The sequence below is a fragment of the Phytophthora sojae genome (assembly GCF_000149755.1).
Source record: "Phytophthora sojae unplaced genomic scaffold PHYSOscaffold_5, whole genome shotgun sequence".
NCBI lineage: Eukaryota > Oomycota > Peronosporomycetes > Peronosporales > Peronosporaceae > Phytophthora > Phytophthora sojae.
This window is the reverse complement of record NW_009258119.1, coordinates 4,171,514-4,191,342: the sequence shown is the minus strand read 5'-3', so window position 1 is coordinate 4,191,342 and position 19,829 is coordinate 4,171,514. Positions and strand designations below refer to the sequence as shown.

The following is a 19,829-nucleotide window of genomic DNA, read 5'->3' as shown; positions in this document are numbered from 1 at the left end:
ATAAGTAAGCTGGATTCATATGACACGTACATTATCAAGCACATCGAGTATCCGATATCGCCCCCCTTCAAGCCTAGAACAGGAAGAACCTTTGCGCCAGAGGCAGCGACGACGCTGGACCGCAGGTCAGCAGCTTCCCGTCCGCGTGCACCTTGTACGTCTCCGGGTCGACCTTGATCTTTGGCAGGGCGTCGTTCAGCTTCATGTCCTTCTTGGTGACGCCGCGGCAGTGACGAACCGCTTCAATGCGCTTCTTCAGTTCATACGACGCCGCGATCTTCTTGTCCACGCAACTCTTGCTAACGAAGGCAATAGAGCCCATTCCAACTGCCGCACCCAAGGCTCCGAACATGGGACGCATCTTCACGGGCTGCGGAGTCGGAATTGAGGCGTTCGGGTCGCCCATCTGGGCGTAGGCAATAGCCCCGCCCTTGATCACTATCTCCGGCTTGCTACCGAAGAAGCAGGGCTTCCAAAGGCAAAGGTCAGCGAGCTTGTTCACCTCCACGGAGCCGATGAGGTGTGACATCCCGTGAGCGATAGCGGGGTTGATTGTGTACTTCGCCACGTAGCGACGGACTCGGAAGTTGTCACGCTTGTGCTGCGATGCAGCGTCTTCGGGTAGAAGACCCAGCTCCTTCTTCATCTTGTCTGCAGTCTGCCAGGTGCGCGTGATCACTTCACCGATACGCCCCATAGCCTGCGAGTCCGAGGAAATAATACTGATCGCCCCCATGTCGTGCAGCAAGTCTTCGGCTGCAATAGTCTCACCACGGATACGCGACTCAGCGAACGCCACGTCCTCAGCGATCTTCTTGTCCAAATGGTGGCACACCATGAGCATATCCACGTGCTCGTCGATGGTGTTGCGCGTGTACGGGCGCGTTGGGTTAGTGGACGAAGGAAGCACGTTGGGCTCACCACACACGGTTACAATATCCGGGGCGTGGCCCCCACCAGCACCTTCACTGTGATAGGTGTGGATCGTTCGGCCCTTGAAAGCCTTGATGGTGTGCTCGACGCAGCAAGACTCGTTCAACGTGTCTGTGTGGATCGTCACCTGCACGTCGTTCTCCTCTGCTACTTGAAGACAGTTGTCGATGGCCGCCGGTGTGGTCCCCCAATCTTCGTGCAGCTTCATGCCCACAGCGCCAGCATCGATCGTGTCTTGGAGGCCTTCAGGAAGCGATGTGTTACCCTTGCTCGTCAATCCAATGTTCATCGGGGACGAGTCCGTCGCCTGCAGCATCAGCTTCATGTGGTTCGGCCCAGGAGTGCACGTCGTCGCGTTCGTTCCAGTAGCTGGGCCAGTACCTCCACCAACAAGCGTAGTCAATCCACTCGCGAGCGCCTCAGTGCAGAGCTGCGGGCAGATGAAGTGCACGTGGGCGTCGAAGCCTCCAGCAGTCAGAATCAAGCCTTCGCCAGCGATCACCTCGGTGTTCACGCCCACAATCAGGTTCGGCATCACGCCCTCCATCACGTCAGGGTTGCCGCCCTTACCAATGCCAGCAATGAGACCGTCCTTGATACCCACATCAGCCTTGTAGATGCCCGTGTAGTCCACAACCAAAGCGTTGGTGATGATCGTATCCACCACCTGCGCTGACGTCTTTCCTGACGCCTGGCCCATGCCTTCACGCAGAACCTTGCCACCACCGAACTTGCACTCGTCTCCATACACCGTCATATCCTTCTCCACGGCAACATACAGCTCCATGTCACCAAGTCGTACGACGTCTCCCGTCGTAGGACCATATGTCTGCGCGTACACACTTCTGGGCATCTTGCACACTCCAAAGTCCGGCTGGGTCACGCTACTCGGCAGCTTGCTCAGATCCAGCTCCTTGTGGTGGAAACCCTCAGCCACCGCCTTGGTGACGATCGCGTCCACCTTGGATTCGTCCACCACGCCAGTTGCGAGGTTGTTGCCGCCCGTGATCACCTTGTTTCCTGCAATGGGGACAATCGAGACCGTCTTCTGGTCTCCGGGCTCGAATCGCACCGCAGTGCCCGATGCAATGTTCAGACGGTGTCCGTAGGCGAGCTTGCGGTCCATCTCCAGGTACGGGTTGGTCTCGATGAGGTGGTAGTGGCTTCCGACTTGAATGGGCCGGTCCGACAGGTTGGTAATCTGCAGCACGCGCGCCTTGCGGCCGGCATTGAACACAATGTCCGAGTCTTGAGTGATGAGAGCTCCAGGCGCCACCGCGGGCGTCGTAGCAGCAGGACCGAACACCTCGAGCTTGGGCACGGGCAGGAACGACCCGTACAGAGCCAGCGACAGATCTCCGTCCAGGCTGGAGATGGGGTTGTGGATCGTCACGAGCTTGGTGCCATCCGGGAAGGTGCCTTCGACCTGCACCTCGTCCAGGATGGAGGCCACGCCCTCCATCACCTGGCGTCTGTATTGTTTACGACAATAACAACAGCAGTGTTAGTCCCACAGTACATGCACACCTTACAGTTGCACTGAAGCCCCTGTGTACCTTCCGAGCATCTGCGCGCCGAGGGTCATGAGCTCCGCCACCGTCTTGCCGTCCCGGATGAACTCCAGCACCTGCCAGCAGCACAATTGCCATTGTATGAGCACGACAAAGATATGGACAGCTAAAGGTCGTCTCTCTCTCTCTCTCTCTCGGACCTGCGTGGCCAGCAGCGCGACGCTCTCCGTGTAGTTGAGTCGGAGGCCCCTCGCCAGCCGCTTCTGGGCCAGGAAGCCGGCCGAGTGCAGCATCAAATGGTCCTCTTCGCGCGGACTCAGACGCATCTTGTCGTCTTGACCTTGACCCAGTTAATCGATCCGCTCGCTTGCTCTCCACGCCGCAAAATGCGCAATGCAATGCAATGGCAAGGGACGTGTGCGGCTGCTCTCAGGTCAAGGTTGAAGCGAGACCAGCCAATCAGCGAGCAATGACGCGTATCTTGTCGATGTACTCATCTATTTTAATATTAAAATACAGATTTGCACTGCAATGCAATGCAATGACCAAGTTGAAGTGAACTAACTACTCTACCTGTTGGCCCGAGGTGACCCCTTCCTCCTCCCCCCTTCTAGCAACTTCAACACCTCATCCAGCCTACTTGCCACATCCTTCCGCTCCCGAGCGCTGCTCTGCTGCGTCGTCTCCAGCAGCTCGCGGGCGTCCTGCAGCTCCGTCGTCACCTGCATGCGCAGCGCCTCCACCTCCTCGTGCACATGCTTCATGACCTGCGTCGTGATGGCCTCCGTGATGCTGGCCATCTCTGCTTCGTCCACCCCATTGGTCTTGCTGATCAGCGAGAGCTTCATAGCGTCAACCTTACTACGCTGCTTGTTCATTGGTCCTAAGAACGAGAGGGACGACGCGGACGACGTCAAGTCGCGCCGCAGGAAGTTGCGACCCGCGCGTGGCTGCTGACCCGACCCGGACACGTGCAGCACGCAGACGTCGATGAGCTCCTGGCCCTTGGGCGTCGAGTAGAGCTTGCGCACGACGCCGTAGCGGACCCACTCCTCGTAGCGGTGCAGCGCGCCCGCGAGCTCCAGCAGCGACAGCTCCTTGGCCTGCGTCCGGACCTTCTCGTACTCGGACGTCATAAGCGCGACCAGCAGGTTCATGGCCACGACGATCATCACGATGACGTACGCGGTCAGCAGCAGGAACGCCAGGACGCTGTCGTCGAAGCTGTAGATGTCGCCGTAGTTGAGCTCGCCGAAGGTGGTGAGGAAGACGATCCGCATGGCGCTGAAGAAGTCCGTGTAGGGCCCTGCCCCGTGGTAGAGCAGGAAGAGTCCCCCGGAAAAGCCCAGGAGCAGCAGCAGGTACTGGAACAGGAAGCGCGCAACGACCTTAAACATCCGCGCGAACGTGAAGATGAGCACGCTGAAGTACGACGACACTAGCAGTGCCTGCATGAGGTTCACGCAGAGCAGGATGCTTAGCAGACTCAGCAACGTGTCGTGGCCCTAGACACTTCGAACGGGATGGTCGCATGTACGTGAACACGTCCAGCAAGTTCCACACAGATCGCGAGTCTGCGTGGAGTTGGAGCGCCACTCCTTGAAGAACTCGACGGGTTCACCTTCGTAGTACCCGGAGTAGTATTCCTGCTGCAGTTCAGTTTCGAGCACCTTGCTTCTCAGCGGGGGTCTTGTACTACGACTACAAAGTTGTAGTCGTAGGACCACGATCCCCAATCCAGCAGCTGTCCACAAATTGCACTTGTCATTTTTTTTTTCACGCACTGAATGTTGTCCACCTTGATTTTCTTGTACTTCTGCTTTGGAGACAACGATGCTGACATCGCTGCCAACTTCGCCGGCTATGCTCGCAAAAGCGACGGTTAAGCCGGGTTAAGCACTCTCTAGACCGTGCACTAGTTATCGGCAACGCAGCATAACATTCTTGCGGGTGTCGAGCTTGCCAATTTTCAACGTTCGCTCACGGGTAGCTACCGGCGATTGAGAGATTCAAGATGCTTTCACGCAACATCAAGACCGTAGGGGGCGACGACACAGGTAACTTATTAAGTTTCTCGGGTATTAATTATAAAAAGTGACACTGTAAATTTTCAGCTTTTTTATATGCTACCTCTATCTATAAATACAAAATCATCTATATAAATTACCAGACATCAATCAATGGCAAAATCGAAGATTTGAGCTTAGCCAATAGGCTCGCTTGCATTTTATCCCCAGACCCAGACACCGACGGAGAAACCAGGGCCTATTGTGCCTTTCTGGCAAAACGCCCTCTGATTTGAGGTCCTACGTAGGACTTTTGCTCCTACGTAAGACCTCATAAAAGTTAGTACTTTTGCTCCTACGTAAGACCTCATAAAACTTAGTATCAAGGCCAGTAAAACCATACATAAACAAAAACTGAATGTAAACTGAGCGAATGGCTTGCAAAGGTAGGCCGACAAGTGAGCGCATTCAGTACCGCTATGTACCTGTAGCGCATGTACGTAGCTCCACGCTGAGCACGGTGACCTGGTTGTGGTGCTGCCTGAGTCTACCCCTGTACGAGTGCGGCCAAACTATGCATTTGCCACTGGCAAATGCATAATTGCCACTGGCAAATGCATAATTGCCACATATGCTTTCATGCGCACTGCCCTGATCTAGTCCTACGAAGGACTCGTTAGTCCTACGAAGGCCCGAATGGCCAGCTTCACATGGCCATTCGGTCCTTATTTCCAAAAAGGTACACTTTATGAAGACGGAGCTCCAACGTAGGACCTCCGTAATCCGATGCAAGGCAACAGCAAATCCAATTAGAGACCTGAGAAAATACATCACTCGTACTTAATATGAATGAACAGTCTTTAGAATTTGAAGCGAAGTCGGTGTCATGGTCAGGGTGTGGTTCGAGCTCGTTGATCGCCAAGGTGGCCAGGTGGCCACGCTAAGATATGTGGATCTAGCGCCAGATACCCCGCTTGCCGTGTTCAAGAATGCTGCCCGCGGTGCTGCCGAAGCTGTACTCCCCACAGAGCTCGACACACCCGACCTTAAAGTGTTTGCCAACGCGAAGGCGCGGCAAGACCAGACGCTTTTGGAGGAGCTGAATGGGTTTGGGCAGAATTATGCAGAGCCGCTTATCGTGGAGGTGCCTGAGGTTTGGTTCAAGCTGACGGACGCCCGCACTGGCGATCTTTTCCCAGGCACACGCCTTAGCTCGGCCCCTATCCCGGAGACTGCCACCGTCGAGCGTCTACTAGTTGCTCTGAAGAAGAGGTTCAATGACAATTACCTCGATGGGGTTGATGTCTTCAATCTCCACGCGTACGACCACGAGAGGAACCCGTTGGAGGAGACAGCGCAGCTTGGTCTGTTCGGTCTCACAAGGAGCACCGCGATCATCGTAGAAGTCCCAGCGCGCACAAGATTCCGAGAGGAGACAGAGCGAGAACTTGACGAGGTCGCGAGGAAACGGCGCAAGAGTGATCCTGTTACGAAGTGGAAATGGAAAGAGGAGGAGGATCCAGTCTACAGTCTTGATGAAGGCACATTGTATTTCGTAAACCGTGATCGCGCCACTCGAGAGCTGGTACGCCTTCACAAAAGCAATTACAACCGTGCAAAGCGCGGTTACGGCGACGTGTGGATGATTCCTTTGCTGGACAACATATCTGGGATCGGAAAGTCGCAGTTCGGCCGGGAATACATTCGGAGTTGCCGACGGCAATGGGATGGTTTACCAGCATCGGATACAGATGGTGACTTTCTGAACATTATACGTCAGAGCCACACCATTGTTGCCAATTTTTCTCTGGAGCATATACTGCGTGAAGACATGAGCTTTGACATGGAGAAGGCTCGCGGGAGTTTCGTTACATCCATTCGCGCATTCTTCGTGGAAAACTATGGCACCACACCCCGTGCTCTCGGTTCGATTGAAGCAAACCCAGATCACGTGGATATTTTGATGAAATTAGCGATCGAGGCTGGTCCATTGTTCATCGTGATTGATGATATTGCTTCGGCTTTTGATGTCCCCACCCTTGATGTTCCCGCCAAGGAAGATCGATTCCTGGAATTCTGCCAGGTGGTTTTGAGGCCGCTGTTTTGTGTGAAACATTTATTTTTCCTGGTTGTGGGACGCGCGCCCTTCCTAAACTATCTTTCTTCGAGTGCCAGGCTGTACCAAAGTGGAAGCTATTTTACGTTTCGACGACTGAGTCTTTGTTTCCTTCGACCGCCTGAGATTCAAGAGATCATCAAGAAAACCTATTTACTGAGTCTTTGTTTCCTTCGACCGCCTGAGATTCAAGAGATCATCAAGAAAACCTATTGGGACAAGAAACAGGTGAAGACTGTCCAGGAGCAGTTTAAACTTGATGAAAGCCAAGTGAAGGATGTTGCTGAACATCTTTGCAAGACAACGTTTGGGCATCCGCGATCTTTACTTGCTGCCTTCCGCACCTGCCACTCCTACCAACAGCTCGTGAAGTATGAGATGCCTCGCGAATCGGACAAGAACTGGGAACGCCAAAAGTATTTGCAGCGTTGCGAGACACCTCTTCGAGAAATGATGAAGTGTGCAGTGGATAACACAAAAAAAGTCGCTGGACTTGTCAAAGGTTTGGAAAGATCAGCGAGGCGAAGTATCGTACATCGACACCGCCGACATGTTTGGTATTGAGTGGGCCGGCAACCTGAATGATGCTGAGCTGTTTATGCCGCCGTATATTCAACACGCAATTTTAAGCTCTGTCTCCTCGATCCAGAAGCTGCTAGAGATTGCTACGATTGAGGTTGGTCACGACTAGGGCTCACTAAAGCGCACGTCTTGCCCAGCTTTGGGCCCTAGTAACATTCATGTCAGCAATGGTGAGCGCCATAAGATCAAGCATCATAAAAAAACTTTTTCTTTCTTTTAGCCGTCGTGGTTACATGCGTTCCGTATTAGCCCGCTGAAGATGGAGCAGTGTACGCGGGGGAGGCGTGCATGCTCGTTGAGTTGATATGGTTATGTAGTGGGATGTGGACTACGTCCCCACCCTCTTAGTCAAGCTTCACATGGCAACTCGACCTCTTCCTGGACTGCCCGGACAAGGGCAGGTAAGACGATGGGGTTGCCATGGGTTCTGTACCTCTCGCGTAGAGAGTGCAGGAGTTTGGGATTTACCTCTGAGGAGCAAGTCCTCACGGTAGAATACCACAGAGAACTAAGCAGGCTATCGTAGTATACGTTGGTGGCTTTGGGCGTTCCAGCGCCCACGTATTGTGTTCTTTGTGTGTCCCCGAGCCACTACAGGTTATCTTTTTATCGTCCGGCGAATACTTGAGATCAAACCGCAACCACAACGAACAGTGCAGTGTACGCGCTGTGCGGTAAATCAATCTTAACAAAGCGTATTTTGTTTTCTTTTTGTTGATGTTCATACGCGCCCGTAGAGAAGGCATCAGGTACTTGATCTGGTGGCGTATTTAGGGACTTAGTAGAGTAGAACAGTGCGTCCATTTTGGAGTACCAGGGACACATATTCTCCAGTTTCTGCGTACACACCAGCAGCTTCGTCGTCTGGCGTGATGCCGGCTCCTGTCGATGCCTCGTACTCCTTCGCCTTCATGAAGCGAGCCTTGTAGGTCTGGAAGCGATCTTTCATCCTCTGACTTGACAAATCGAAGCGTCCTTTGCTGCTTTTCTACAGCGCAGCGGCCATCTCCCTGAACCCGTCACTTTTGGAGGCCGGCTTCTTGCCAACCGACGTCTGCTTCGACACGCCAAAGCACTTCTCGAAGTTGGGGCGATGTTCGAGCCACAACACGATCGCGAGCAAGTCTTCCTTCCTGAGGTGTTCTTTCACCATGATCTTCGCGAAGTGAATTGGCCACTGACTCTATTGCATTTCTAAATCCTACGACCACAAAGCCACGGATCATGCCTGATTTGATTTGCACCTCCGAGTGCAGGGAATCAGCAAATGTGACGGATTTTGAAATGCGAGACAGTTGATTTTGAAACCCCCTAATAGGTGAAGAGCATGCTTGCAAGCTAGCTTGATTAGCTGTCGCAACGTCAGCATTGAGATATGCGATGTGTTTAGCCGTTTGAGCCCAGTCTGGGGTTGAAGTTTTTCGTATTAAACAAATCACCATCATCTCGTCGTGCTTCCAGTCTTGGTTTCTGGAGATGAAGTCTGCAACCGTGTTGGTCTCAGGGAATCAGCAAATGTGACGGATTTTGAAATGCGAGACAGTTGATTTTGAAACCCCCTAATAGGTGAAGAGCTTGCTTGCAAGCTAGCTTGATTAGCTGTCGCAACGTCAGCATTGAGATATGCGATGTGTTTAGCCGTTTGAGCCCAGTCTGGGGTTGAAGTTTTTCGTATTAAACAAATCACCATCATCTCGCGTTACGCATTTGCGACGAAGGCGACTTAGAGCGGCAAACCATTCTGGGTCCGCCTTACCCCTGTTTTGATTTCTTAAGCGGGAAACATACGGAATATTATCCCATATCTCACGACCTAGTTGCTGTATTGGGTTGTGAATTTGAGTAAGCGGCGTAGACAAAGAATACGGAATAACCGGATCAAGCTGAGCTGAGTCTCCTATAAATATCATATCACGCCAAAAGCAGCAAAGCGCGTTATAACAAGATTTGGCACAGATTACTGCTGATACCGCCGCAAAAAAGAAGAAAAAGAGGAAGGCAGTACAATCAAACCCATTAGAAGCTTTCGAACAGCTTGAACAAGAATCCCGCATCCAACGCGCCGAGGATACTCGAAAGCGAAATGCAAGCGCTCAAATCGCGCCAGGTGGGCATAAGATACTCAAGCGTGGTGCTGACGGGGATCGTCAGCAAAACAACGAAGCCGCCGATGTCCATGGTGGGTATGCTATTCTCTTATGGTTCTCTGAGTCGGAATTGTATTCACGTATGTTTTAGTGACAATTCAGCATTCTTTGGACGCATCGACGATACTTTCTTACGGATGCTGTGGTGAGCTTTCAAAATCTGCGCGAATGGTCAAGTAATCAGTACTTCTCTGCACTGAAAAATGAGAACGGCGTGTGCGATCAATAGCAGAAGCCATTACGCAGCAAGACAGCAGTGGCATGAGTTTCACGTGGATATTCTCTCGCTGCAATACATCTCTCACTAAGAATGAGATGCCCAAGTTTTGTCGTGCGAGCGGGTTTCGTATTGGACCACTACCGCGAGAACTGGCAGTTCTGAATCGCACAGAGGCTCGATTGGTTGGCCTTGGAATTTCGTTCACCACTTGCTTTAATTTGTATCGGGACCAGCAAGAGTTTACGAGGGGAAACACCGTCAACTACTGGAATGATGTGCGCGAAGTTGTATTGTCGCTCCCAAGGCCGCTATCCAAGTGTGCGGTGGTTCTGTTGCGATCCACGAGCAATCAAGGCACGTCGCTTATCAAAGTCCGACTCGATGTCATTCGCAGTGCCTTAGAGTGGCTTATTGCAAATAACCCACTCTACCGGAACGTTACCATTCAGAGGAAAACTTAGAGGAGCTTGCCCGAGCGAGCATCGACGAACTGTGCCAAGTATTGCGCTTACAGAAGAAGAAGTAGCACTCATGTTCTCAGACTAAACAGTCCTCATCCAAAGCTACCCGGAAAAATAGCTATATATTTTCCATTCCTAATCATGTGCAACAACATCACTCAAGTGAAACTTAGAAATCGAGGAATTGTTTGAGCTAGAAGCCGATCAATTGGACGAACTAACAGAAGCAGAAAAAATTGGGAAAGTTGTAAATAAAACCACTGGTAAAACTATTTATCCAACGGGCGAGTTGCGTGATATGAAGAATCCAATAAATGAGTATACGACCAAAATGTTGATGCAGAACTGTTTTCCTACGTTGTTCCCGAATGGAGAAGGAGGGTTACATGGCTTGGTGGATGCGGACGGCAAAGAGTACGAACAGCGATCTCACGAATACCACTTAGCTGAATATTGTGCACATGTTATGAAGTGGCATGATAGGCGATTTGTTACTCACTGTAATTTTAAGTTTTTTCTGTTTGAACTTAATACACCGCAGGCAGATGGACGGGCTCGTTCGTAGAATTGGCTCTCCACACTCTGAAACTAATACAGATGGCTCAACTCCCGCACAGGGTTGCTCGGAAGGTGTCAAAAATGACATTAGTGCAGCTATGAAAATGCTCGACTCACTTAAACCCTACTTTCGTGGCGTTCGCGGTAGTGGCTTGTATTGATCTAACGTAAGAGATGATCTGATGAGTATGCTAGGCAGTCGAGTGCTGCCGTCACGGTGGCCTACGTTTTTTCTAACCCTGAGCGCAGCTGATACAGTTTGGCCTGATTTTTTCAGAGCTTGTAACCCCAAGCTCACACTCCAACAAGCAAGGAGACTAAATAGTCGAGAGAGACGAAGGTATCTAATTGAAAACCCGGACATTGCTGCCCGGCATTTCAACAGAAGGTTTGACGCGTTTTTTAATACTGTTCTTTGTGGAAGTGCCAAACCGCTTGGAGAAATTTCTGATTACTTTTGGCGTGTGGAATTCCAGCAGCGCGGGTCCCCTCATATACACGCGCTCCTTTGGATTAAATATGCACCGGACGTACTTAAGTTATCGAAAACAGAATTGGGGCGCACACAACTAGCATCGTACGTTGACAGTGTAATATCCGTTTTGTCGAAAACTTCTAACGATCTTAGAAGTTGTACCTGTTCAACGTGCACGACCGAAGAAAGGACGAACCTAGATATTCTATCTGCTAGACCACCCAACACCAGAACGTGTGAATGGGATTGTGATTTATCACGAGTCGTGCAACGTGTTCAGCAACATATATGCTCCTCCGGCAGAAAATCTGGAAACGAATGTCGATTTGGTTATCCAAAAGACTTACAGAATCGCACAGAAATACACTTAGACACTGCCGCCGACGGTATCCCGTCAATTCAAATTCGATTGAAAAGGGAGTGTTCTACAATTAATAACTATTCGCCTTCTTTGCTTTCTGTTTGGCGCGCAAATATGGATATCCAGCTTATTGGCAATGCGTATGGAGCAGCGGAATACACAGCCCCATATGAAACAATTTGCGGGAACCCGGGTTCTCGCAAATGATACCGACCAAATCGCGAATTATTTATTTAATTTTTGGCCTCCATATTGGTACCCTCGGGGCAAGCTAAACCCTCATACCTAAGTGCTGTCGATGAAGGACTACCCTCAAAATATGCCACCGGTACTGAATAGACCCAAATAACATACCTTACCATGTCCAAGTTTATCTTTCAAGAGCAGGAGGATAGCGATGAGACCGGGAAGCACTGTACCGCTGCACCAGGCAAGCGCCTGGATTTTCGTGGAGAGACACAGGACGAGGGCGAAGGTGAATTAACCTTCCGTTCCCCTACTGAGCTTTAGCTGCGTTCTATGTAGGTCATAGACCAACACTTCAATGCATTTGCTCATACATGTGTACCGGTAGTTTTGGGGGAACCGGGGTCCCGATGGGTCCCCGGGTTCCCGCCAATTGTTTCATATGTAAGTAAGGCAGAACCAGATACGCTCAGATTCAAGAAGGTGATTGCGGCGGCAGTAAAACGATGTGTATGTTAAAATTCTCAGCTCAGAAGTTCTCGATTCCCACTTAAATTTTGAAAAAGAACAGCAGCGAATCTGGGAATGTTTAGAATGAGCCTTGCAGTGACATAGGTCAAATTCAATCATGGGTCGTCGTCGTCACCTCTCAATCGCTTGCTACAAAAACAAGTAGTTGAAAGTAGCAACTGCGTGATTTGTTGCCACCTGTAGCTTTAAAGCATTAACTACAGCATGCATCGAAGTCTATCTGTTGATATCTCTTCTCATGTCTGAATATTATTAGCTCAGTGACCACTAACATGGCATGGTGAGTGAGACTGCTATTTTGTGCTGCTGGCGAGACCAGTACTCGATCTTAAAAATAATGCAAAGCATTCATTTGTTGCTTCCCAATAATTGGAACTAAGAAGGTCGTAAATGAGGCGCTGGGATAGGGGGTTATGACTCTATCTTCGCCTTGTGCTGGTTTTCTTGAAGTAGCTTACTTCTTCCTACGATATACTATGTACAGTATTTCCTGTCCACGGCAGCGCGGTGGCGCGGCTCGAAAAGGTAGACGTAGGAGTCTAGGGTGGATATTGCACCGAAATAAGTACTAGTAAAGCCAACGTGTCGCCCCTTAGCACATTCGATTCTACTTCAACGACGCAGGCGGCAGTGCCGGGAGAAGATGATGACGACGTTGAAGGGGCTGTGAGTAGCGACGCGAGCGCTGCTGTATAGCCCCCAGCTGCCCTTGACGTCCACGCCGAAGACTTGACAGAATCTCCGCTGCTTACGCAGTTGTCTCCGCCCACCGATGACTCGCTATTGCCAGCGTCCGAAGGTTCCCCTCGAACGCGCCATTCGCTGGGAAGTAGCGCCACCAACAAAGCTGCCGCAGTGAGTGAAGAAGATGCCGGAGATGTTTTACCTAAACCTGCCACTGCTGCCCATGAACGCCGCGTGGAACCGCCTCGAACACCCTCCAAAAGAAAGCAACATCCCACCAAACCGCCCACCACCAGCGGCAAGCGCCAAGCTGCACCAGCATCTCGTACACTTGAGCTACCATCGCTGAACGCTTCACCATCAAGCCCCAGCACAACTGCTCCCAGAAATGCAATTGCAGGTGCTATAGAAATGGCAGCGAAGACGAAGGCAGTCGGTACGCATTTCACATTTGAGATTTGTTTGTCCACTTTCTCCTTGACTCTACTTGACGAAACTAGCAGCGGAAAAACGGAAGTTCACCTGGATTGAAGCAATGGGCACACGTGGAGAACACAGGCAGACGGCGTGCGATACTGACGTGAATATGACTAAGTTACTCGGGTGGGATGACTATCAAAAGCGTTTTTATTGGAGATCGATTACCAATGTCTTACACACTAATCTCAGGAAACACCGCATTCACACCCAGTGGGGGCCACACTGTCGGATATGCAGTGAGCCGCGGATGGATACACAAGCTCATCGATATGGAGTGGGTCAGGACGGATGCGTTGCAACGCCAAGCCTGTATGTTGAGGTGGGGAGACAACTCGAGATCCTGTGTCATCGCCTCTGGATTCCGGACCAGGAGTATATGATACCAGGCCGGTGCCACCTTGTTGCCAAAGAAAGCGGCCGACAAACTCGATCATGGTGGACATGTGATGATAAGGAAATAGGTCCATGGCGTGTGCTGGTCCAACTCAATCCCAACCTATGGGCTCACGCAGCGCAGGTAATCTCGCTGGTACGAGAGTGGCGATGGGCATCGGATGCTAGCCACCTTCTAACCCTGGAAATGCAGTTTTGCAAGAAGCGACCAGCGGGTCGTCTCTTACCTGTGCAACTCCAACGAGCGGCACACGGATGCCTGCGCAATACTCCTACCACCCGTGCCAGGTGACGGGACTATGGGAATCGGGAACGCTAGACCCGCGATACTGTGCAGTTTCCATCGGCGTGCAACAGAGATCGGAAACGTAGTTTTTGGGTTCGACGATAGAAGGCCATGTTCACGAACAAGTCAAGCCTACCATGAGAGTGAACGCATGTCCGACAAGATCCGATAATTTGGGCGGCCAAGGCCTCGAGGACATGCTGTGAACGACCTCCTCGAAGCTTGTTTTGTCCGTCTTGTCCCAGTGATCTGATCAACGGCAATCTAAGTCTGGGTGCACGGTTCAAGCAGTAGCCATCGAGGAGGTCACGTAGTAAGCTGCTTCATTGAGTCTTTCGCTCCGAGATGCGAAGAGTCGCGAGCGAGAAGACCAGGTGCGCCCTAGGTCGCGCTCAGGATATTTTCACCCACCACACCACTCCCTGGGGGCTGCCTCCGCTTGGCGTGCGGTGCAAACTTCGCAGAGGCTAGCCTCACTAATCGAAAAATGAAGCAGCTCTAGCCCCACATGGTCTTCATGCAGGAGAGAGGAAACGGAAATACGGTGCAGCGTTACTGAAACCGGAGCCACCTGCTCATCAAGCTGCATTGTGGATCGATGACACGTTTATACCAGCGGACGAAAGCCGATGGGACTCTATTCGCGCCGAATACAACGGATGCAGAGATGAGAGAAAAACATTGTGGGTCGCGTGCTATGATACCTCACCGGCACATCGAGCGGCCTCTGAGATGGGAATCGAGTGGTTTGTCTGTATCCCGGTGAATACACTTCGAACGAGGAGGTAAGCTAAACCTCTTCCACCGAACGTCGGAATATCACAGCCAAGAACCCCTCTCCAGTGTGGATCGGTATTATTACCCCACACATAACTCATGCACAGCAGCACTGCTGGGCATCGGAATGGTGGTCTGCATTACAGTGTGGTCTCTCTACAGGCTGGCTTATCATCGAGTACACGAGTGAGGACTTGCCCGAATACGGTCCCCGTCAGCCACTTGTTACATGAAACTCTGCACTAGCCACAACTGGGGCGGACCCCGTTCTGCTGGAAAACCGTCGCTGGCTACAAAATGAGTTTCCGGAGGTATACTCGGCTCCATGCGGCTGGAAGACGTGGCCATCGGCTACTCCGGCAACCGTGCGATGGGCTCAATACCTCATGGTCACTTCTGCCAGTGGCACGAGACTGCATCTTGGCGTCCTACGCAGTATCTGGATGTCCAATAGACTGCACTGGAAGACAACATGCCAGGAAAATGTACGGGTAATACAGGCAAGAGACGAAGGCACGCTACTGGACGATGTTAATGCCGACATTCGGAGAAGTCGGCGCCAGCACACCCGCGCAGGTATGGGATTTGACACCGTACTGACTCGCCATATATCGGTACGTCGTGAGCGGGCCGAGAGGTGGCTTGAGAATTGGCAGATAAGACGACAGGAGGCGGCCCTAGCTGAGAAGGACGACGATCCTCGTGGGACAACAATGGAGGAGCAAGGGCAAGCTCATGCGTGACCCACGGTAGAGCGAGAACATCAGTACGAGAAGGTCCTGATCAGATACATATTTAGGATACATGTTGTAGGAAATTAGGACGGAGCCGTAGCCGCCGGGTACCTGAGGGGCCCGGTCAGCGGGGTTCGATGCAGTGCTCGCCCCGAGCGCTATCGGCGGTAACCGCAAAAAGTAAAAATAAAAATATCTCCTTGACTCTACTAACTAGATCGTCTTCGACTTGGCTGGGAACACCTGTGGAATAAAATGCTGGTGCTGGTACCGGTGCTAATTGCCGTGATGACTGTAGCCCGCGTGATTCAAGGGGTGGCCCCGCAGGGGCCACACCCATGAATATCGCGCGTGCCGCAGTTCACTTTCTGAAGCTGGTGCATGGGTCTGTTGACGTGCATTTCCTGCCTCAGTATGTCTTGGTGAAAGTTGCCGTTGAACCTGCTCGGTCGACATCCTTCTGGCTGGTGTTGCACGAAGGTTGCGCCAGGTTACGCTTACGCGTCCAATTAATCCGTTGGGAGCTGTCCACCCCCTCCTTCTTCGGGTGTTCCCAGTATAATGTTTACTTCTACGGAAATCGCCGTGCGAATCTGCCACTTTGTATAGAATTCGGGGTGCAAATTGACCGGCGAATTCCACGAATGCAAAAATGCCAGCTATACAAAAATCAAATGAAACTGTCCATAATGCAAGATGTAGTGGAATTCATCGTGCAGTTTGCACGAAGCATATTGTGCCGCACATTTGGTACACAGTGTGAAAGTAGAAACACTACTACTTCGAAGTAAATGTGTATTGTGTAAGCTTACCGCTACTCACCTACGTAATGGTAGCTTGTCTAGCTGGAGCTGTGCCTTGCATGCTCACGGGCGAGATTTCTCCACGATAGTTGGTCAAGTCTACGCGCTCTTCCTTTACTCGATGTCGATGAGAACGGTAAACGATTCTTTACTTGCTCAAAAAGAAGGCCAGCCGAATCGAGAGAGCTGTGCGCTCGCAGGACCTCATCACTCGTCAGAAGTGCTTCAACCAAGCGCATCAGCCGCTGAAGCTCTGCAAGCCGGATCTTTTGTAGCCTTGAAGCCATATCGTGCTTTGATAGCTGCCTTAGTAGCGGTTGCCCAGCACACCATTGCTGCCACACAACGCGAACGGTTCCTGGGGGTAGCACAAACTCTCTTGGCACTCGATGAAAGCCTTCACCCCATGTGTAAAGCTCGGTGTGCATCACTGCCGTAGCATTCACGGCAGGCTCGCCTTCTGGATCTGGTGCGGGTAGATTTGGTCGCATCAAATTGGACCGCGCCAATACCGCAGCGAAGGCTGTCTCCATCGCTTCCATGGTCATAACTGATCCGTTAATGTGCCGTTTGAGAGCTTTCTCAAAATCAACAGCCAGTCCTTCTTTAATCCCATCAATTTGCTCCTTGTAGTCTGTAAGCGCCACCATTATCCCCACGTGTGGCGGAATGCCCGAAGGACGGATAGGATCGTGCTCTTGAAAGTTTCGACAAACTACACGACGCCGCAGCCACTCAAATTGCGCTTCATTGTGTTGAATAGCGGAGTAGCAAACAGCAAATGATTCGTAGGCAGTGACTGCTGCAAGAACGACTTGTGGAACAGCATTGACGCCAGACCAAATTGACAGATCATCCGCAGACTGGCTGGAACACCGGGAAAAATGGCTTTTATGGCGACATCAATGCGCTGCCGTAGTTCCAGTCTGTCAGCTTCTTGATCACTTTGCACATCGAAAAATGGAGGTAACGCTGCAAATTTTGGAGAATCAAATGGAAGGCCCGCAAGATACCGACCAAACACCATGTCACCAGCGGCTTCAAACCGAACATACTTGTCCTGGACACCTGGAAGAGTCCAACCAGCCCGAAGGCAAATAGCCGCTGCTGACGGACCCGAAGTAGAGCAGCTACTAACATAGGTATCAGCACCTTTACGCGCGGAGTGCGTACCAAAATCAGCAGCCGTTAATCCAAACTCAGCTAACGTTCGCTGCATCAGTTCTCCACTAAGCACAGACTTCAATACTTTGAGAAATCGACTGTACTTATTACCACCAGGGAAAAGTTTTCCATCGCGAGCTAAACCAAAAACAGCGAAATACACTCCAAGTCCTAATACCGGGCAGATTTCGGGCATGGTTGGATTTGCGTACACATGCCTGGGATCGCGAGGCCGACTTCCGTCTTGATCGTTTTTCATATGAGCGAAAGTAATCGTGATGGAGTCCTCGCGCCAAGAAAGGCGAGCGTGCCGTATCGATTCAGTACTTTTGGCGCGGCACATGAGATTCCAACAAACGAGCAAGAAAGTGTGGCCGAACGCATCCTGTTTTCTGGTAGATTGAAGCATTGCTTTAGCCACCGATCGATACATCGAAAAACTGAACGGCTCCTTCCCTTCCGAGATGCGCTCGTTACTGCTCTGAGCAACTCTTGTCACAGTGTGGTGGAGCCCCTTGAAAAAGCGCCTCATTTGAGGATCGAAGTCATGCGGCCGAGGACTTTCTGTCTGAGTGTAAAGGTACACTATCGCCCAGCGAACATTTCCAAAAGTCGACTTTCCGGTGACACCACGCTGCTCCATCGAGTCAAGTAACGCATACACTCCATAGTACTTAATACACTTAGATTGACAGGGCTTCGTAAAGGGACGATAGAGAACCACTGCGCGATACTCTCCCCATTAATTGCACCCAGCTCACGAAACGTACTAGTAAACAGGACTTGCCGTCGATCAGCCTCCGTATTCTCGTAGAGCCACTCTATGAAGCGAGATAAAGCTCGTAGATAGACGTACTTGGTGTTGTCAGAGGTGATATTGTGAATTCCGGTCAAAATTTCCAAATCGCGGCGGTTTGGAGACCCCGCTCCAATCGCTAAATACAAAACTCAAGTCATTTGCCCAATCTCCGGGCCCAAACCATATGGTCCAAGTGTCCGCATGTTAAGGCCACTTCGTACTTAAACGGGTGCCTATAACCAATCCTAGTGGCCCCGGAGATTGGCCGGCCCATGGAAATTTGGAACAGAACACACAATACTTCCCAGCACTTGCTCAACGCGAGCATTGAGAGCTTCCATCGTTACTTGCCGAGTACAAGTAAGCGCGCAAGAGTGCAAGAGTCTGCGACTCTTGCCGATAGAAACTGTATCGAAATAGCATAGAAATATTTCTAGATTTTGTTTCGTTCACTTTGCACGACGAATTCCATTTATCTATACATTTTAGTCGAAAAACAACGTCTATCGTTTGATAGGGAACGCTGGACAAGTGAATCCGAGCGTCTCGAAGGTATGCTATTAGGGGCTTTCAGAAGCACGTGTTTTTGGCAAAAACCCGTAGCGAAAAACCCGTAGCGATCCGATCTATTTTTGGCACGGGCGAGGCTACGTGTTTTTCGATCCCGTAAACCCGTGAGAGGGGGGTCCGCTACGGGGTAATCAAACCGAAATATACGTAAGGCAGCATGCCTAAGCTTCTTCGTTAGGGTGGGTGGGGGCCCTGGATGACAAATAGTTGGTCGTGCGCGCATGTGCCGTCTGTTAGAGGCCGAGTGCTCCTCGTTGGCGACCTTAGCTTGTGTGTTTACTCCGTTATCTGCTGCTATCGGCCTGTCAAGACCCCATCTGCCCACTTGTCATCCAAGGACCAGCGTGGGCGGCCGGTAGGCTCCTCCGCCGCCCTAAATCAAGACAAGGGGCGAACAGCGCCTTCCAAACCTACCTGGAGTTTGAAGATATCACAGCCGACGCGCCGTATTGGGACCACTACAGCTACAAATACCAGGAAACCATCATGCAACCCCCAAGAAAGTATGCATCCATTTCTTGAACTTGGTGAGGCGTCGATTTCGTTGCTACCTATTCCGGTGCCAACTCGAGGCATGCTGGAAGTATCGAGCATCATACGCCAGAAAGCGAGTAGACCAAACTATCATGGAGCCACAAAAAACTTTACAAATTGAAACTTACAACACTCAACGCAGATAAATTCGATGAAGACGCTGCAGACAACCGAGACACGTGTTCATGGTGGATGCAATACCAACAGATTCATCGAATGCACGGAATGAACATGGCTAACAGTAAGAAGGCATTAATTTAAAAAACTGAACAATTTTTACTTTACTTCACTATACTGTACATCTACGTTGGCCCAGCGATGGCGCGTGTGCGTAGGCGCTGCCGACGTGTTCGCCGAAAGTCGGCGCTCGCAGCTAAAGTTTGATGAGCCGAGGTTCCAGCTTAAAACGTTGCGTGCACTCGGAAAATTCCGCGCTACGTAGTTTTGCCACGGGTTTTTGATTTTCCGTATCGCTGAACAGCCGACCACTACGGAAAACCCGTAGTCAAAAACACGTA

The 19,829-nt window shown here is 51.1% G+C and overlaps 7 protein-coding genes across 7 annotated transcripts; 2 read left to right on the top strand and 5 right to left on the bottom strand.

The window, feature by feature from the left end:
- Nucleotides 1–73: 73 nt before the first annotated feature.
- On the bottom strand, nucleotides 74–2,770 carry PHYSODRAFT_510339 (hypothetical protein; the record flags this gene model as incomplete). The annotated part of the gene is made up of 3 exons (XM_009531096.1): nucleotides 74–2,405; nucleotides 2,490–2,560; nucleotides 2,645–2,770. The coding sequence occupies 3 exons, from the start codon at nucleotides 2,768–2,770 to the stop codon at nucleotides 74–76; spliced, it is 2,529 nt and encodes an 842-aa protein (XP_009529391.1).
- Nucleotides 2,771–3,013: 243 nt separating this feature from the next.
- Nucleotides 3,014–4,287, bottom strand: PHYSODRAFT_260718 (hypothetical protein; the record flags this gene model as incomplete). The annotated part of the gene is made up of 3 exons (XM_009531095.1): nucleotides 3,014–3,920; nucleotides 4,008–4,145; nucleotides 4,229–4,287. 3 exons carry the CDS (start codon nucleotides 4,285–4,287, stop codon nucleotides 3,014–3,016), a joined length of 1,104 nt encoding a protein of 367 aa, XP_009529390.1.
- A 1,049-nt stretch (nucleotides 4,288–5,336) lies between these two features.
- PHYSODRAFT_302097 (hypothetical protein) lies at nucleotides 5,337–7,257 on the top strand (the record flags this gene model as incomplete). The annotated part of the gene is made up of 3 exons (XM_009531094.1): nucleotides 5,337–5,557; nucleotides 5,663–6,982; nucleotides 7,026–7,257. The coding sequence occupies 3 exons, from the start codon at nucleotides 5,337–5,339 to the stop codon at nucleotides 7,255–7,257; spliced, it is 1,773 nt and encodes a 590-aa protein (XP_009529389.1).
- A 669-nt stretch (nucleotides 7,258–7,926) lies between these two features.
- Nucleotides 7,927–8,301, bottom strand: PHYSODRAFT_333862 (hypothetical protein; the record flags this gene model as incomplete). The annotated part of the gene is made up of 2 exons (XM_009531093.1): nucleotides 7,927–8,104; nucleotides 8,141–8,301. 2 exons carry the CDS (start codon nucleotides 8,299–8,301, stop codon nucleotides 7,927–7,929), a joined length of 339 nt encoding a protein of 112 aa, XP_009529388.1.
- A 4,058-nt stretch (nucleotides 8,302–12,359) lies between these two features.
- PHYSODRAFT_302096 (hypothetical protein) lies at nucleotides 12,360–13,631 on the top strand (the record flags this gene model as incomplete). The annotated part of the gene is made up of 4 exons (XM_009531092.1): nucleotides 12,360–12,367; nucleotides 12,684–12,753; nucleotides 12,784–13,207; nucleotides 13,441–13,631. 4 exons carry the CDS (start codon nucleotides 12,360–12,362, stop codon nucleotides 13,629–13,631), a joined length of 693 nt encoding a protein of 230 aa, XP_009529387.1.
- Nucleotides 13,632–16,282: 2,651 nt separating this feature from the next.
- Nucleotides 16,283–16,672, bottom strand: PHYSODRAFT_506316 (hypothetical protein; the record flags this gene model as incomplete). The annotated part of the gene is made up of 1 exon (XM_009531091.1): nucleotides 16,283–16,672. The coding sequence occupies one exon, from the start codon at nucleotides 16,670–16,672 to the stop codon at nucleotides 16,283–16,285; it is 390 nt and encodes a 129-aa protein (XP_009529386.1).
- A 287-nt stretch (nucleotides 16,673–16,959) lies between these two features.
- PHYSODRAFT_510139 (hypothetical protein) lies at nucleotides 16,960–17,751 on the bottom strand (the record flags this gene model as incomplete). Its single annotated transcript, XM_009531885.1, has 1 exon — nucleotides 16,960–17,751. The coding sequence occupies one exon, from the start codon at nucleotides 17,749–17,751 to the stop codon at nucleotides 16,960–16,962; it is 792 nt and encodes a 263-aa protein (XP_009530180.1).
- Nucleotides 17,752–19,829: the final 2,078 nt, after the last annotated feature.